The sequence below is a fragment of the Protopterus annectens genome, chromosome 1.part0 (genome assembly GCF_019279795.1).
Source record: "Protopterus annectens isolate FY-2018-M chromosome 1.part0, PAN1.0, whole genome shotgun sequence".
In the NCBI taxonomy this organism is placed as follows: domain Eukaryota; kingdom Metazoa; phylum Chordata; order Ceratodontiformes; family Protopteridae; genus Protopterus; species Protopterus annectens.
In genome coordinates, this window is record NC_056725.1 from 1,275,526,833 (window position 1) to 1,275,547,249 (window position 20,417).

General features: G+C 36.1%; 1 protein-coding gene across 1 annotated transcript in view; it reads left to right on the forward strand.

Moving 5' to 3' along the window:
- Positions 1-184: 184 nt before the first annotated feature.
- Positions 185-20,417, forward strand: part of RAX (retina and anterior neural fold homeobox) — an 85,011-nt gene continuing 64,778 nt past the window's right edge. Inside the window, exons 1-2 of the mRNA XM_044071252.1 lie at positions 185-666; positions 16,415-16,653. Coding sequence (XP_043927187.1) covers positions 402-666; positions 16,415-16,653 — 504 coding nt within the window. The 5' untranslated portion in view covers positions 185-401. The remainder of the gene's footprint in view (positions 667-16,414; positions 16,654-20,417) is intronic.

The following is a 20,417-nucleotide window of genomic DNA, read 5'->3' on the forward strand; positions in this document are numbered from 1 at the left end:
AATGAAAGATGCATTTAAAGTGAATATGCCGTCTGTCAAGATGTTCTGATTCTGAGGATGACAAACAAATGAAGATGTTAAAACATGGAAAGAACTGTCACGTACAATGTCCTTATATTTCTAGTGTGCTACTCGCCATCAAAACTTGGGCTCTAGAAGAACACTAATTTCTCTGATACTCTGGAACTTGCTTAGAAAAAGAAATAATGAATTTTCACTTTTGTAACATGTGGTCTTCAAGTGTGAGAACCTGAAAAAGAAAATCAAAATCTGCTTTTAATTTATTATAGCAGAATACATTTTTATATGACACTTTACTAAACTGTTGAAAATAGTCTGAACAATTTTAAAACTGAAAAAGAAGATTGGGTAGTTTTTTTTTTTTTTTTTTTTTAACATCAATGCATTTTTTTAGTACTGCATTTAACATGTCAGACAGAAGTTTGTCTCCATCTGGGAACGTAATAAGATTCCATGGAAATTCTTCACGGCTATATAGCATAGAAGCAATTCTGGGATTTGCTAAGGAAGAGAACATATTTAGTTCATTTTCGTCTAATGGAACTCAAGTGCATTTTAAAGAATCAGAAAAGCTGGAATCAAGGAACTGTTTTGACAAAATGTCAGCTCTAAGCCATAGTGAAGAAAGCATTGAAAGTTTTGAGGGTAAGTTTTATCTTAATTTTTAGACAAATGCTATTGTAATAATGGCATGAAGAAGACAATTTAAAGCTTTGAATTTAAGCAAGTCACACAAGTGCTCAAAATTGCAGTGGTAGTGCTGCGGTAGCATTGTCGCCTCACAGTTAGACATTGCCCGTTCGATTCTCAGTTAGAGTGTCTTCTGTGTGGCGACATGCGTGAATGGGCATTCCTTCGATGAATGTTGTGCGTTAGGCCTGGCAAGCCAGCATGTAAAAATCTACTGCCAATCATTAGCGGACCAGAGTTCCGCTGTGGTGACCCCCAACCGGGAAAAGCCGAAAGACACAAACAAACCCAAGTGCTCAAAATTGTATTTTTTATTATTTCTCAGTGAAGCATTTTCTTATCTTGTGGAAAACTACTGAATAAAACCAGAAGCTTTAAGGCATTTTTCTCAATGAATCGGTACTGTTAGTTTTCTTGCAAACAAATTAAAGTTTCACAACCTGATATGGATATTTTATGCTTCTATGACTAAGAGCCATATCACTAGTATCCTTGATGCATAGCAGAATTACTTTTTAATACCACTTATGTTTCAAAAACAGAATTATTAACATTCTGAGATTGTATATTTGTATTTATTCTACTCTTAGTACTGACCTTCAGAAAAAATTTACTTAATGGTAAAGCTCTCATAACAGTTTTTTCTTCTCATTAAATAAGACAGCAGGCCATTAATCAGCTGCTGTACTCCTAGAATGTCACTGAGAATATAATGATTATGTCATTTCATTGCCTACTATTTTTACATTGCGACCATGTGACTATATGCCTGCTAGAACATTTTGAGATAAAAGCACTAAGAAAGAACTGAAAATACATAATTATATAAATAAAGTATATTAAATTAAAACCATATTGCTTATTTCTAATAGCAGTATAAAACTATATCACAAAGTGGGCCACGTTGTTTTAAATGTGCAACAATTTTAAATATATATATATATATATATATATATATATATATATATATATATATATATATATTAGACACACACACACACACACACACACACACACACACACACACACACACAATCACTTTTCATTGTATTCATCTATTTCCATCTGCATTTGGTCACTGTATTGACACCAGAAGAAGAAAAAACATTGGGTAAAGAAGAAATTAATTATACAATAAATGTATTTCTTGCTTTTTTACTATAACCCTGTTACCTGTATAATACTGAATATGTAGAACATACAAAATTATTTCCTATATTATATAGCCTGCTGTTATTTCTTTGTATATATTTCATGCAATTATGTAAGTTTATGTTTGCATTCAGTCAAAAAGGCCAAATCTGTACTTATGTTATGCCTCTTAATGTAATTGTTATTGCAGCCTCTAGACTACAGCTGTGATGAAAAGGTGTTTGCTCTCCCTTTTAACCAAACGTGGATTTTAAAGCATAATTATTATTATACATGTACTACACTCATGAAGCTTAATTTTGTTGTACATGTACTGCAATCTGCCTTTTAAAATATTATCAGGGAGTGATAATTAAATAACTTTAATTTGAGGTGTACAGACTAAATCTAGAACATTCTGGGAGAATTTATGTGGGTCAAATATAAATAAAGAAGCCCTGTAATTTGCCCACATGGTTATAAGAAATAAAAAAAAAATGAAATCAAAATATCTTATTACAGCTATATACAAAATACAGCCAGGAACAACTGTGTAACGGGACACAAAAAACAATTTCTGTTTTATAATCATACTAGCGACAATTTAGATCTGCTAATATAACTTGTTAATTTATTGCATTGTTTTATTTGTCTGAAACTTAAAATTGTTTAGCTTGTCTGATCATAAACTCTAAATGTGTGATTCAACATTCTTAATATATTTAGATAAATTATTTCCTAACAAAACAAAAGTGCATCCATAGTTATGGAGACATGGGGTTACAAAACAGCATTGCTGGATGACCATAGGTAAATACAAGGCTATTACAAGCTTACCCAATAAAAAGAGCTCAGAATCAGTCCCTATATCTTGTATTGGTGAGGTTAAGACTCTAATCATTATACCAACCCTTATCTAATAATCCTATGAACAATATAGTTTTCATTAAACTACTGTGCCACTGCAGATGTATAAATAAAAGGATGATACTGCTTAAATAAAAAGATGCTATAGAAGCATTGATCTTAATATAGTTGGCAGGACAGAATGGCTAAAGGGAGTGTAATCCAACAGCCTCTAGACTCACCTACTTCATTTCTAGGAGGGTCCTTATCCTCTTTTGCAGGTCATTGAAAACTTGATGACCTTCTAGAGGAGGTTAAAAAGAATGCTGAGTAGCTCAGATTGAGACTAATACGGGCTGAGTGATAAAGCTTAAATGGCTAATAAGTTCAAATATATATTGATATATAGAAAGAAAGGATGCTGCAGAAATGTAGCATTGTCAGCTCCAGACAACAAACTAAATGTATGTCTATTAATGTCTCCAGACAGTTTCTATTAATATCATTTTCGAATTTCACATAACAGGTACCTACGTTTACTTAGGTACTGCTTAATGGCGACTTGTTTAATAAATTCAGCTAATAATCAAACTTCCTCAGTTAAACCCATTTTGTATGCATAAGTATGTCAGGGCGAGAAAAAAATCAAATTGTAACTTTTGTAGAGCACAGCATGTATGTTATTGGGATTGTTTTGTCTATTAAACTGCTGTAACGAAATGCATAAAGTGGTACCAGATTGATATGTCACTACCTAATTCATCAAAGCCTACGTGATTGCATTGTGGAGACTAAGCTACCATACTACCTCAGTATCACATCTTATTCCAAGGCTTTGTTAGAGAATGTGTGTGTGGGGGGGGGCGCAGTCCACTGCATTGTGGTATAGGGCTAACCCCCCAGATAAAGCAAATATAAATGGCCTGTTCCTTTAGTTCCTATGACTCAGCCAAAATTGGTACCAACAAACTCAATTATAGCCCTACAAACAGTTAAATACACAACAGCAGAGAAAATAAATGGATCATTTGGAGGGCCTTTGTCATATTACAGCACAAAGTGCAATATTTTTGTAAACAGAACATGTAAAACTTTTTCAGTGACTCTCTCTCTCCTACCTGTGTGTGTGTGTGTGTGTGTGTGTGTGTGTGTGTGTGTGTGTGTGTATATATATATATATATATATATATATATATATATATATATATATATATATATATATATATATATATATATATATATATATGTGTGTGTGTGTGTGTGTATGTATATATATATATATATATATATATATATATATATATATATATATATATATATATATATGGGTCTACTTCTAATAACTGAAATACCACTTATCCAAAGATGACTTTACTGAGACGACAACACTGAACTATTTATTTACTGAATGATCACACTACCAAATTTTTTGACAGGGTAAGTATGCACTTAGCCAACATTGAATGAAGAAACACATCACAGTATGTCAACCCCATTGCACTACAATGAGGAAAAGGGCAAATTTCCCCAGCACAACATCAACTAATGTAAATGTCGAACCAGATGTCCGAAAATGTTGATATCGACATTTTTGAACAAGAAGCAGACTCCCAGACTGTCTGCCTGTCAAAGTTGCCACACTACATTACATGTTTGCAGGGGGGCAAGCCTCCCTGCACCCCCCATGAGGGGGGTTGCGCCCCCCACACACCCCTACTTATATATACAAACTCTGAGATTGCACTACAGTGAGGGTAAGGGTACATTTCCCAATCCCCACTATATTGCGATTTGGCTTGGAATGTCGGAATTCACAACAGCGAATGCTGTATTGCATTCGCTGATGTAAGTTCTGACATTTTTTGTGTCGATGTTTTGAGTCGACATATGGCTCTCTCGACATTTTGTAAATCGCCCAAGTTGCGATCGACAAATTGGTAGTAAACCATATTTTATATATATATATATATATATATATATATATATATATATATATATATATATATATATATATATATACAGACACAAATGTATAGAGACAGAGAAAGTTCTAATTTTTCATGGTAAGAGAAAAAAAATTAATTAGATTTGCAGTCTAGATTTGAAAAGACAGCTATTACCACATCCACAACCTCATTATCACAATCAACAGAACTTGCTGGAGGGACAGGTTCATAACCCAGAGACTGCCCATGCTATGGAATAGACTTCCCATACATGTCAAGCAGAGCACCTCACTGGCCCTCTTTAAGAGGAATCTTGATAAGTGGATGGGAAATAGAAAATTCACCCCAGGGATCACTCCAGTGGCTTTACTCGACAGAGGCACTGGGAACTAAGGTCGGGTGGCACAATAACAGGGCAATCCTATGGGCTAGGCTTGTAAAGGCCGGAGGGCTATTAGCCTAGTATACACCTATGAACCTATTAGAAAAAATTGCTGTGCACCTAGTGAGTAAGGTGATAATGTGACAATGGGGTAACAACTATATCATAACATAACATAAATTTATTTTACACATTTCTTACCTGGATGAGTCCACTAGACAGAAGTGTCTGTATAAGTGACTTGCTTAGAGTCTTGCAGTAGGCAAATGGAGATAGAAGGAATCAAACCATCAACCTTTGGTTACAGGATGCTGCTCATTAACTATTCAGAGTCTTAATCCCCTATATTAACTGCCAGACAAAGAATATTTATTTCAGTACCCTGTCACTGATTTAGTAATCTGTCATGTTAATTTCATAGCAGTCTTAGTATTTTTGCTAAAGTTATATTAAAAGATAAATCCTGCAACTAAGTACAGTACCTAAACCTTAATGTACAGTATTTACTAAGCCATATTCCAGTGTTTAAGTTTATTCATACAAAAAAGAGGTAAAGATTAAAGTCCAGCAAAACACTGGGGCAGTGCATTATGCAGTTTTTATTACTCTTAGATACACACACAGTTACACACTGTTCATTTATTCTGATATATGATAAAACAGATAATATTCGCAGAATCCAACCATATATGTTTATAATTCTTAAATCACAGCTTATAATCTGTTCTTTATGAGAGCCATATGTACCAAGTGTTCTATGGCCATTAAAGATTGATTGTATTTATAGGAAAATACTTAAAAATGAAAACTTGGTCTCTAGGTTTCATGTAATCAATACACACAAGTTAGAAAACAACATGACTTTATGTCTAATGATTTAAACATCTGAAGAACAAAAAGTACAACAGCAAAGAAAGTGTCCTTTTAAACCTGAAAGATGAGTCAGACTCCATTTCCTTGAGTTGTGGCCCTATAATCCTCAAAGTCATTGTGTTGATCTAGCGTATGATGTAATTATTGAGCACTCTGAATGTCTGTAATGTTTGTACGACATTATCAGCATTGTCATGGTTTGTGTAGGACTTTATGTCACACCATTGTTGTGAGTTAATATATACTCTAATATTTCTGGTGTTTAGTGAAATATCAGTAAGAGCTTATCACAAATTATACTAAGGCACATTATGCTTATTAATACACTATGCCATTTAATAGGATTACTGGGTATATCTGCACATTTTCTGTTAAGTCTTAAGTGCTTATGTTTTAATTAGTGATTACGTGTATCACTGTAGCTTAGCATTTGCACTTAAAATACAATGCATTTATTTGTATTTTGACAGTTGTCATGATTATAGCAATGGCCTGTTCTACTTTTAACACATCTCCACACTTATAGAAAAAAATTCTACACATCTCATTTTTTCATGGCAGGATGTTTAAGAAGCATTATACTATAAAATTCAGTTAAACACCTTAAATGCATATTTTCAGGAAGTATATAAAATGAATACTGTGCCCTGCAGGAACAAAAATGGTTCTGTTTTGCAGTAAACTGCAACATTTAGGATTTTGTTACTTTTGTTACTTTATGCATATACCAGTTTGCAACTGAGGAAAAAGACAATTTTCACATAAGAATACCACTAACAGCATGAAATATAATAACAGGGGCTAGGGAATGTAAAGTCTGATGTATCCAACACAAATACATGCAAAACAGTGTTCTAAGGTATCAGAAAACAAAACTGACTTACCCCAAGGAAGCTATCGCAAGGAAAGAAAACAAATTGAAAGACGAGAATGTAGTCATCTCCAGTACCTTAACAAAATTAGTGTTTAGACACTTGAAAAAAAAAATTGATGTAATTTCAGTCTATAGTCACTGAAAAAAAAGATACACAAATGTAATTCAGGTGCCTTTGGTATCAAAGGTAATGTTTTAATGTAGCTGAGAAGTTAACATGCTAGGAGCACTGTATAAAAGCAAGAAATAGTCCTATAAAAAGGCACACGTGGAATACCAGAGGTGAAGAAACAAAAAAGGTAGACTTGATTATAAGATCTAAGAAAAAGCAGGCTTGATATAAGGTGATGTGCATTTTAGGTGTTTTCTTGTTGTAAAAAGGCATAGACAGTGTGGTCATGTGCATTTAGATGATTTATAAGCTTTGGATCTAATGTTCAACTGATATTTTAACATAGTAGCAATTATTAAAGAAATTAAACTGTTCTGAATTAGGAATGACAGTGATTTTCATCCTATATTTTGAAATGCCAGCATTCTTTTATTTAGATTTTTTAGAAAAGTGAGTTTCAAGACAATAAATTCCCTCATACTGTTCTTATTCTTGTCGGTCCATCTTCATCTGGGGCAAATTTAAGGTGATGGGGACACACATTCTAAAATATTACTGTTTAGTGTTCTAACCTGGCATCTCTCTTGTGCAGCTATAGCTAAACATAAAATGAGTTTGGGTTACACAATAATTCCATGCTTTATATACTTTAGACAAATCTAGAGACAAATCAGAGTAGATCTGCGAGGGGCTACTAGCCTTAAGACAAATTTGATACTTCATAAAATTCTGTTACCATTTCTGAAGGTGTGTTGTATATAAATACTAAGTCTATGTTTCTGCTAACATTGCATTGCTACTGCATTACTGCACATTGTATATGACTATTAGTTACCTTAATACCTACGTATTATCTAAAGGACATGGGAAAACCAAAATGGTCAGGTAAGTGCAGACAGCATACATTTACATGTTATAATGGGTGTGTGTGTGTGTGTGTGTGTGTGTGTGTGTGTGTGTGTGTGTGTGTGTGTGTGTGTGTGTGTGTGTGTGTGTGTGTGTGTGTGGGTCTTTGTAGGGTTTGACTGCAGTAGGTTTGATTGCAGTATACAATTGGAAAAGCACCAGTTTGAAGAAATGTAAATATTATAAATTGTTTTCACATATTTTGTGTGGGAGGAGTGCCACTTTCCTTCTTTCTTTGAATTTGTTTCCATCTGATAGAAATTTATGCAGCTTTATGCAGTGGCCTTATTTAGGAAAAGTGAATAAATCCTAGAGGGTCAGAAGCTTTCTTAAAAGTACCCAGGTTAGATAGTTATGCTTTCTTTTCCATATGATTTCAAAATGGCATGTGGTTATTTTGCATGGTTATAGAAAATTTCAGTCATCATAACGATTTCATGTTGCTTGTTATCCGTTGTATATCTCTAAACCGTCATAAAGATGTTTGTTTACATGATTAATGAGAGACATGTTGTTGTACTGTACTATGTTCTTATAACTGTGGGAATGAAATTGTCCTGTTATGTTGGGCAATTGATAATTATGGTTTGGTTCTACTATTTACACACGCATGCAATTATAATTTATTGAGAATTAAATTTTTAAACATGTAGCATGTTTGTTAAAAGCAAGACGGCATGTCATAAATCATTCCAAACATATTAGAATGTCAGGGATTTGCAAGCAGTTGTGACATCTGTAACCTATAACAGGTAGCTGAGATTTTAATTCCTGGCTGTCACTTGCTGCAAATTATTTAACTTTTCTGACATGACATTTTAGCTGATAACCATTTTTCCAAACATTTGGCATAACAAACAGTAAAAGAACACAGCAACAAAATATTTATGAAATGTTTCTCTCCTGTGTATTGTTATATATGTAGTACTTTAATATGACAGTTGTAGTTTTAATAATTATTTGCAAGAATTTGATGAGTTATATGTTCATAAGACTATTATTACATTATTATTTATCATATTTTAGATTAATAGAGAAATATACCTAGTTTGTTTTTTGGTATAAATGATTAAATATCGGCAAAGTAAGAACTATTTTGGTTAAAAGTTTAATTTATACATAAAATACTTAGAAAATGAAATCCAAATGGATGTGAAGTGCATATATCAGCATTTTTGGTAAAATGTAAATGTTGATACATGCACATACATATGCACACATTGTTATATTAAAGCATAGATTTGTCTCAAAAATCTAACAAAATGCCTATATATTCTTAGTTCAGAGCAAGCAATCACCCCTTCTGTGAAAGTCTAGTATTCTATTGCCATTAAAGACTCTCTGCATTTAAAAGAAAATAACTGAAAGCATTGACTTAAGTATCTGTAGCTTTCAGGTCAAAAATGCACATGTTAAACAATTACATAAAGTCATGTCCGTAATGGAATAATCATAAAACACACTAGTAAATAAAAAGCACGTTGCCAAAGAAAGTGTCCTTCATAAACTGGAGATAACAGAAAGAAGAATAAGAAAACCACAAGTGCAGTGAGAAAGGTTATTGGATGCAACGCATTTCGATAAACATTCTAGATGATTACTGATTACTGGAGAGAAGATACAAAACATTGAGGGATGAGAGTAATGAATGTGAACTAAAAAATAATTTGGAGTATAAAATGGGGTCTCCTTGAATAGAAGGAGAACCACACAGAGAAAGAAAGTGAAGACTGGTGGTTATGACATGAAACATAATGGAAGAAGAAGAAGAAGTGTTTTTAGCTAAGGGACAGCTTTATTCCAGGAGATGGGAACAAGTTGTAGATACAATAGTCACAACAAGTTTCATCTCCTGGCATCAAAGGTAAGAGTGCTACCTGTTCAGCTACTAATGCGGCAAATCATTTAATAATTAAAGGTAGATATTAAAGTCTTTCTCTCAATTAGAATGGATTGCAAAGGCGATAGAAAAGAAACTAAATTTAATAGAAGAAAAGGAGAAAGACAAGAATATTTGTCTAATGGAGAAAAAGTTAGAACTGATTACAACCCCAGAACAGAACAGGACAGACAGCCAAGAGTATACAGCAATAAGAATAATAATTCAGACGACTATCTAATATTATAAAAAGAATTGTGAATTTACGTGAGAATATGCAGTTAAGTTAGGTAGCAACAGAAATGGATATGAAGGGACAATTTGATTTTGGTAAGGATGTGTAAATATCATTTGAAATGGCGAAAGAGCACAGACTTTGTGTTATCCATATCAAGGAAAAAGTTCTAGAGATGAACTGCTTTGGGCATCAGCTGTGGTGTGCAGCATCCTGTAGACAAGAGAACATGAATTGAAAGCTGCATGCTGTGTTAGGGCTAGCCCCTCAACAGTGTAAAAACTGGCTCTAAACAATTTGGTCACAATGACAAATGTCACGAAAAAATGGGCATGGGTATTTGTCAGTGATAAAAGGGCTGAAGTCCTGGTCTATTCCGACCTATACCAGCGACCCATGCTAATGGTGGGAGGGGTCTATGTGAATCTATTGGCCAGTGTCGCCCACCATAAAATCCAGCAGCCCTGGGTCAATAAGCTACCGATAGCACATGTCCAGCTGCTTAGCTTAGGTTACCTGGGATAGCAATGTTGAGCAAAAGCTGGAAGTAAAAATAATCAACCTGCTAAACTTGATCTAAGGATTGCTACACTCAGTATAGGGTCACTGACAGGATGTGGCTTGGAAGTGGCTGATGTAATGACAAGGAGGAGGCTGGACATCCAATATATCCAGGTGACAAGATGGAAGGGCAGTGCAGCAAAGGCACATGGCTCAGGATCCAGAGTATACTAATATGGATTAGGACACAGTAGAAGTGGTTTGGGAATTGTGGTGAGGGACAGACTTCAGAAGACAGTGAGGGGATGCCCTCAGAATTAATGACAAACTCACTGCAAACAGACTGCAGTATAAGAACAGGACAGTATTCATAATTTCAGCCTCTGCCCAAGAATTAGAGGGGCTGCAGATAGCTAGCACAGAGTGTCAGGGGAACTGAGTGGCAGAGGAAGCCAAAGAAGCTGAAAAGTAAAGTGTATAAAACAGTGGTGTGACCAGTACTACCGTATGGTACAGAAACCTGGACAGTGAAGGAAGGGCAGTTGAGAAAGCAAGAGGTGATGGAGATGAAGTGCCTGGGATGGGTGGTAGGATGCACAATATGGGACACACAATTAAAAGAGGACATCAGAGCAGAAGCACAAGTAGTTCCCATTACAGAGAGGGTTAAAGAGAACAGGTTACTGTGGTTCAGGCATATGCACAGAAAGCAGAATACAATCTGATGAAGAACACTTGGGAGAGATGTGAAGAGGGTAAGAGGAAACAAGGATGCCGAACAAAGAGTTGGAGTGATTCTGTGAGAGAAGACATGACTGTTGAAGAAGGTAGAAGAGTGGCAATGAATTGAGAGAGAGGGAGAGAGAGAGAGAGATGGCAACAGTTGACATGACACCCTGCCCCCATTCAAAAAAAAGGGAGAAAAGGGGGTTGATGATGATGATAATGATTTTAAGTGGGTGAAGAGTAAACAATAAAGTATAATAATGAAACAGAGAGAATTAAGAGCACACCTTGCCCCGGTCTGTGGTATAGATATATAAAGTCCAGAAAGACCCAGATGACCTGAGATCAAATGGCAGCTTAAGCACTGGAGTAGCTATGTTTGGAAAGATGGCACCAAGTGGCTGACGATGACCTGCTATCCTGAGGAGCTGGCAGCAATGCAGCCTCTTGTAATGTCCGCACTTATTACAGAGAGAAATGTGTAGAGTGTATGGTGCTAGGGAGTTGGGATTTGCCCAGATCTGCCAAGTGGCATTTGTGTAGCAACCTGCATGGGTGACAGGCAAGAACATGCACAGCCACAGAGGATGACATAGCAAGCCTTCACAACAACCACTGGGGGAGGGATAGTACCTAAAATACAAGTGACTGTCTTTTTCTACAAACATTGTAAAGACATGCTGTAACTGTACAACTTGTGTGCATGTGCCATATGTGACTGAGCATGCATGTGTATCCTGTGATAGTCTGAGAACAGATCCAGTATCAGTCTCTCTGCCTTATGCCTACTGAGTACAAGGAAGGCCTCTGGTTCTTCTGTCACCCTGAAATAGATGAAGTGGGCAATCTGAAAATGAATAAAGAATGACTAAATGAATAACTGAATTAATTAATGAATGAATAAATGAATGACTGAGTGAATGATTAAGTGAAACACTTCTAATAATATCGCAAACCCATACTGCAGTCCACACAATAAACAAATTAAATCTTTTGACTTAGGACTTTTTTACTATAAACTAAATAACATTGGAAAATAAAAGGCTTAATCAGGAATAAAGTAGTGAAAGGTAACAAAGGAGCTGGGAAAAGTACAGGTATTTGAATGAGAATATGTTACAGGACAGGACAGAAGTAAAGCAAGGGTGCAAAATATGCATTACAGCTGAAAAATGAAAAATGCATCAGGATAGCTTCAGGGGAAGAGCTGGTAGTTCAGTGGTCAGCTTAAAATCATATGCAGGGCCTCAAAGAAGGAAAAGAAAAGTAATTGTTGAATGACAAAAGCATAAAATTATACCGAAAATGACAAAATAGTAACTAGAAGGAAGATTACAGGCAGTGTAAGCAGACAAAAAGTGTGGTAGAGTAGGAAGTAGGTGCTAATGTGACAGTTACTATGAACTGAGGCAAGGCATGACTAAATGTCAACACAGGAAGAAGGAAGCCATTACCCAGACTATGCATTACAGAAAGGCAGGCTTTGCAGAAGTGTGGCAAAGTTAATGGGATGCCCAGCAGGAAATGACAAATTGTGGATAAGTTAAAAACTTTACTGGTCTTAATTCACAAGGCAGTAAGGACAAAGCAGGTATGATAAGTTCTGAAAATGTTTTATCTGGTACAAACTAGACACCACTTGTGTGCTTTGGTAAGTGCCAGACAGAAAATGGCAGAAGTACAAAAAGTAACTTGAACCAATGGGTGTTCGGATGCTCTACAGGTATATTGGCCACTTTTTATGTGGGAATGGAGTAGTTAGGCCTTACATTGACTTAAATTATCTGCCTCTGTAACCTGAGGGGATGATTAGTCCTAAGCATAAGGGACGTAAAAATCACACCTGTGAATTGATACGTGTTTTTACATACATTTTAATGTTTATATTTCACATATATACACACAACATGGAATGTTTGTACTATGACATTGTATGTTGTATTATTCTCATTGGTTTACCACTTGATTAATTGGGTTATTTAAATCACGGTCTATGTCTCTTCCAATGACTCTAAAGAAGCCACATTGCTGGTGAAAGAGCTTAGTCACTGGATTGGATTTTTATTCTCCAATAAAGTTGTAGTGACCTGACCGGTTGTTGGGATTTACTGTTCTACTTCTTGGTTTTTGCCCGATGGGTCGTGCATTTGGTTGCACTTTACACATTACATTAAGTGAGGGGCTTCGCTCCCCACACCCTCCCTACTTAAATATACCAACTTCGAGACCACGCTACAGTGACGAAATAGGCAAAGTAACGAAGTGGCCAAGCAAATTCTTTCCCAGGATAAGAATTCGCTCAAAGGCCGCTTCGATATTTTGCCGTTTCAGGCTTTTGAGTTTGACCAAGATGCATTTGAAAGAATGCGTCTTCGGTCTTCTAATAGGGAACCTTTTTTGGGTCTATATTAGATCACCGAACACTTAAAAAAGAGAATGATGATTAATTGACCCTATGTAAGCGAAAGCTTACAATTTTGAACTGTCAGAACAGCAATTTTTTTCCTAGGGAAAAAAAAATCTCTGTTCCAACAAAAAAAAAAAAACACTTTACACATTACATTAAGTGGGGAGCATCACCCCCCATAACTCCCGATGTGGGGGGCTGTGCCCCCACACTCCCCTACTTAAATATACCAAACTCTGAGACCGCACTACAGTGCCAAAAACAGCAAAGTAATGAAGCGGCCAAATGAATTTTTTCCCAGGGAAAGAATTTGCTCAATAGCCGCTTTGATATTTTGCCATTTCAGGCTTTTGAGGTCAACCAAGATGCATTCGAAAGAATGCGTCTTCGGTCTACCAATTAAAGTTACCTTTTTTTATATAGACTATGATACATATTGAAAGTCACACACTGTTTAGTTAAGCTGGTTTGTCTCCATTAGGACCAGAAAGTGTCCCTAAATTTTACAAGTTGCTCAGTTATGAAAGCAGTCATGGTTTGCTACTACCTCTGTGTTGTAGATGGAAGATAAAGTGATGATTTTGCAACTGCAGCAACATATGAGCAGGGAAATGAACAGTGGGAGCGTTGTGCCTTGTTTGTAATCACTTGTGTGTGAACTCCATTTGTCTCTTAGTCTACTTGTAAACTATTGCCCTTTAAAGTAATTTAAAAAAAGTATTAATAACACCTGCATGAAAATAGCCTTCTGTATCATTTAAATTGTATTTTACTCATGATGATGTAGAATGTGATGGCTTCAAGCAAAAGTATTGCATTCATTACTTATTTGTTACTTGCTATCAATGCAGTCATTCCTAAATGTTTGTTAACTTACATTTTGTCTGTAATTGCCACTTCTGTATCCATTTTGAATGTTTGTTAAACCCCAATTTCTCTATACTGGAGCTTTTCTCCCTGGGCCTCTGCTGAAAAAATCCGGTGTCCAGTCAGACTTTCCCGGTAAACAAATGTAAAATAAATAAAATAAATAAATAAATGTTAAGTCAATGACTTGTAGCTCACTAACAGAAGATTATTACACAATAACAATTTTTCACCTAGGAGTGCTAATCGTAGGATGTACCTTAGCAGTTTATGCAGACCGAAAGAAAAGAAAAGGTCAGTGCAAATTAAGGCTGGGTTAGAGGATCGAGACATTGGAAATGTCTTCCCTTTTGACTGTAGCTGAGTTGAACTAACTAGTCATAAGTATGATGATTATGTTTTGTGGGACCTGAGATAACATGAGAAGGACCTCTGGCATGGAGCAGCTCGTTAAATTTATCATCATCACTGAGCGTGCTGAAGGCAAATTCCCCTAACGACAGTAAATCACAGGATGGAGAATACAAGAGTTTGTCAACCTTGCTAATAAAGCTAAACTAATAATAGTGTAAAAGTTTTGTGTGTGGTACTATCTTTATCTATCTATCTATCTATCTATCTATCTATCTATCTATCTACTTGCCTAGCTATCTATCTGTAAAATGTTGAACATTTTAATGGACCACATAAACAGTTGAATACATCAAAAAAAGAAAACAGTGTTCCCTGCCTCCTACTACTTGTGTATATCAACCCTTGGATAACACAATGGTTGGGCAAAGGAAAAACTTCCTAATCTCCACTGCATGACAACCTTGGAGCAGCAATAACATGGTAGGCTCACTGAAACATGAATTTCACCAAAATATTAAATGATTCACATTTTGATGAGAACATAGACACAAAGAACATTGCCCATATCACATATATTTGAATACATATAAGTATACGTGTGTATATGTGCATGTTGGTGTATGTGTGGAATACATGAGGAACTAGTCTGTATACATGGCATATCTATTACTGTCTGTTCAGGAAACAGTTTCTCAGGATTTTGATGGTGTTATGGCAGTGCTTTGTATGTGTGCAGTTTAAAAATGTTTGTTTTTACCTATAAAAGTGACAGAAATGTTGTCCATGTTTTATTTTTTCATTTATTTTGATTTTTTTTTCATTTACTCTAAATGCATAATTTTTATGGGAGTTGTTTTAAATGAGTTAGTGTATGTCTTGGGGAGTGTTCATGTCTATGTTTTGCATATGCAGTACATGAACTTAAATTTTATTTTTAGCAAGTAGTCTAAATATGTTGGATTTGAAGAATTTTAGTTGCTTTGATGGCACACAGAAATGACTACACAGTGTAGCAGGCTCTGTGTGTGTGTGTGTGTGTGTGTGTGTGTGTGCGTGTGAGAGAGAGTGTGTGTGTGTGTGTGTGTGTGTGTGTGTGTGTGTGTGTGTGTGTGTGTGTGTGTGTGTGTGTGTGTGTGTGTGTGTGTGTGTGTGTGTGTGTGTGTGTGTGTGTGTGTGTGTGTGTGTGTGTGTGTGTGTGTGTGTGTGTGTGTGTGTGTGCGCATACATTTGTGACAGATACAGTAAATGAACAGATAGGTACAACAAAGAAATCTGCTGGTATGTTCCATTGTGGTTCCCATGCATTTATTTTAGCACTGATTTTATTTCTTCCTGCATGTAAGATCACACATGATCCTTTCAAAACTTATTTGTGCTGTCCAAAAACACTGCGTTCTGCTGCACCTACATTATTAACTTTTTGTGATCTGTTTGTGATCTATTACTAGTCCCACACTCTTGAGTTTACCAAGTGGCCCACAGAGACATTGCTACTCATGTTCTATATTGTTGCAGTTTTTTTTTTTTTAATTTGGAAGATATTAACCCTTATATGTCTGATAAAGTTAGAAAAAGAATACTTCACTTGACATTTTTGGGAGAAGCAATGTCTTTTAAGCATGCATAAAGTATTTTACTTGTGAATTATTTTTATTGTGCTATAGACTACTGCACAAAAAGTTCAGATGAATGCTTCAGTCCAGACACCTCGACCTGCAACAACCTTGAAAACAAGCTCTCAGATGAAGATCAACCTAAGAAAAAGCACAGAAGGAACCGAACAACATTTACCACTTACCAGCTTCATGAACTGGAGAGAGCCTTTGAAAAGTCCCACTATCCCGATGTTTACAGCAGAGAAGAACTGGCTCTGAAAGTTAATCTGCCTGAAGTCAGAGTCCAGGTAAGGAAGCAATAATTGCCTTAGTAATAACTTACATTTTTGCAATCTCTAGTGCTGAAAGATAAGCATAACTCTTAACCTGCAGATACTGAAAATAGGAACAAAGACTTTTCAAATGTAGAAACATCCAGTTAAAAATATGTGCATCTAGTAGGAATTTGGGATACTACTCAAAAACATGTTTAAAAATCAGAGTGACAAAAATGATGGAAAAATATAAGCACATTATCAGAGACAGCGTAAATCCATAGACTTTAATTAACTGTATTGCAAAATTCTTTTATTCTTGCTTCTGAAAAAGGGAGATGTAAGATATGTGTCCTCTTTCTTTAAATTGTTGTTGCCACTAATATGTTGGTTATGTAGTGTGGCTTTCTGTGCACTAGACAGCGTCTGACATCATATGTGAAGAGGGAGATTGAGAAAATTGTGTGAAGGAATAAATCAAAATTGGCATTAGGACATACCTCCAAAAATAGGGACATCCTGTGCAGGGGTTAATCAGTCCTAAATACAGGGATGCTCCTCTAAAGTAAATACAGTTGAGAGATCTGGCAGAGACAAAAAGCAAAGCTGTACCAAAACTTAATGTATAGAAATGGTTTTGAAAGTATTCTTACATTCTACAGATTGTTCCAGATCTTACACAATATTTTAATATGTAGGGTAAAATTCAGTAAGATTTATAACTGCATATATATATATCACTACACAATGACAGCCTTACAATCTGCCCAAAGGATGAGCAATGCATTTTAGGATACAACTTCTATAAAGTATAACAAGGCAAATTAAAAAAAAAATAAAGAGCAAACCTGTTATATGGACCACAGTCATTAACAAAGTAATGTACAGTACAATGCATATACTGAAGTAAGAGATTGTGCTGAAAGTTATTGCAGCATAGCTCAGTGATGAAGAGAATGACAATAAAATGGGAACAAGAGGGCCAGTGCACAGGAAAAAACAGGTCATCAGTACATGAATTTATCTCTGCCAATACACCAGCAAATAACTGATACCAGTCATGATAAGCATATAACTATTCAACCTAAAGAAATAGCCTAATATAACTGCTTTAATAAATGGGGTTTATCAACACTCCAGTAGGAAGTCTGAGCATTACAGTATTGAAACCAAAATAAAAATATAGTGTATGCTAAGCAAATTAAACAGATATGTTCTGGTAAACACGATAAGCTTCACTAAATAGGTATGCATAGCATGAACATAGTCTGAATTGTCTTTAAACCTGTTGCACACTGGCTATACATGTGAGATGATTGCATGATAACTAGTTAAATATACCTATGTGACTGCTTCCATTAGGCTTTATGTGTCTCCTGGCTGAGTTTGTGTATAAAATGTATACCTTTTGGGCAAGTCAGCCACAAGGACAGGAAACAATCAAGTACATATTTATTTATGTATTTGTATTTCTTTACCAGGAAAGTCCAAATGGGCAGAAAGCTGTTTTCAGTGGAGACCTAAGGAAAAAAGTTCCATAGACCATATTAGAGCTAATAATCAGAAGAGCCATACAAACATACTAGAATATCTATGTTACATGGCAAATGGAATCCAGTTTGTAATTGAAGAAAAAATCAGCTTAGATTTCAGTAAACTATACAGTTCAGAGTAGCAGTAGGAGTACTGAAAAGGTAAAAAGGTGTTACATGGGCACAAAGATGGAAAAAAATGAGAGGTATGCGAGGAATGATTGGTAAGTAGAGCTTTAGTTATTTTTGAGAGGTGAGAGAAATAGTGAGAGGAAATGAGGTATGGAGGTTGTGGAGGCCATAGTATTACAAGAATATAAACAAATGAGGATAGGATTATGGGAAAAGTGAGAGAAACTAAGGAAATAAATACTGATTAATGCAGGAGTACAATAACTAGAGATTGATAAGAGAAGGGGAAGATGATAAGAAGTCAGGATAATATGGGTGATTACTATTTGTAATCCATTTTCCCAAAGGGCAATATCCAGTTGAAACAATGCACAGGGTACCTGTGATATAAGCATCTATTAGAAAACAATAAACAATTCTGGAATCCATAGGTGAGGAAAACACACTTAAGAAAGACTCTGAGGTAATGCAGGTGGTTATACAATATAAGGCATAGGCATGTACAGCAATGACTATATTGCTGTAGGCACAGGATAAGAAGCATGCAGCAAGTGACATGGTCGCATGACACTCACATATGGAATGGTGGCATAGACAGCCAAAGAGTGGCAGAAAATATAAACTATAGCAGGCATCTAGGTGAGTCACAAAACAATGTGCCAGTAATGTCTGTGCACAGCTATTTACATAGATACACCTATAATAACAGTACAAACTGAAACTTGAAGACTTGTAGTCACTAGTGGTGTCTTCTGCTGAGGTGAACTTGTGGTGTCTTCTGCTGAGGTGAACTTGTGGGGTCTTCTGCTGAGGTGAACTTGTGGTGTCTTCTGCTGAGGTGAACTTGTGGTGTCTCCTGCTGAGGTGAACTTGTGGTGTCTTCTGCTGAGGTGAACTTGTGGTGTCTCCTGCTGAGGTGAACTGGTGTCTTCTGCTGAGGTGAACTTGTGGTGTCTCCTGCTGAGGTGAACTTGTGGTGTCTTCTGCTGAGGTGAACTTGTGGTGTCTCCTGCTGAGGTGAACTGGTGTCTTCTGCTGAGGTGAACTTGTGGGGTCTTCTGCTGAGGTGAACTTGCAGCTAATGATGATGATAATGATGATGGATCATGTGCACCATGATTGACTTGTTACTGAAAATAGGTACTGGTGCCACCCTGCTAACCCCAATTTATAGTCACTATAAGTTACATCAGCAATTATGACATCATGGCCATGACCTTATTCTGGAATTCTGCATGTCTGCATATGACAGGCAAGTCTTTTCCAAATAATGATCATTGTCCTGGACACAAACCTAATGATATATAAAGATGATGGCAAGGTTTCATCATGCTTTGCCTTCTAGAAGTAAAGATCATGCAAAGCCTGCATGGTGTCACCTGAACTTTTTAAAGACATTCAGAATAAAAATTACACAGGTCACTTATGTAGATCTGCATGGGATGGCTCAAATACCTTCCTACAGCCCTAATTTCAGGTGATCCAACAGGGTCATTGTATGACTCACCAACCAAGCTTTTGGAAGGATTGACTGCATTGTGATCAGTACATAAACAATGTAGGAAAACATCACCTTGCACATAGACGATTCTGTCTAATCAGTGATTAGATGCTGCAAGGGGGGGTTATGTTTACTGCGTTGTCACCATAATGACAGCAGTTAACTTAAAATGACAGGAATGACATTGATCATTGCTATACTCATCACTTTGCTAGTGCTTTTCAAGGTGCACATGTCACCACCAGGTGATATCATTCAAATGATTTAAAGTATCATTGCTTTGCTGCTAAAGTTCTGTTTCACAAAAGGATGGCAGCTCTTAATATCTGAAAAGACTGCTTGTGGCCTCTGCTTAAATGGGTGGAATCAAATAACTGAGACTCAGCCACACCAAGATGAGGAGAACTGCTGTACAGGCAGACCTTAAGGTGCTCCAAAACTCCTTGGCTCTCTCTGCCGTTATATATGGTAGCCTGTTTTTAGGGGTGAGCCAGATGGCTGATCTGTCTAACTGACATACTTAAACTCACCTTGTGTGCAAAATTAAAACCAAGAGACTCAAACTAGGGACAGTAAACTAAAGCATTTTAGCTGATTATAGCTGTAACTCTCTCTGATAAGCTCCCAGATGT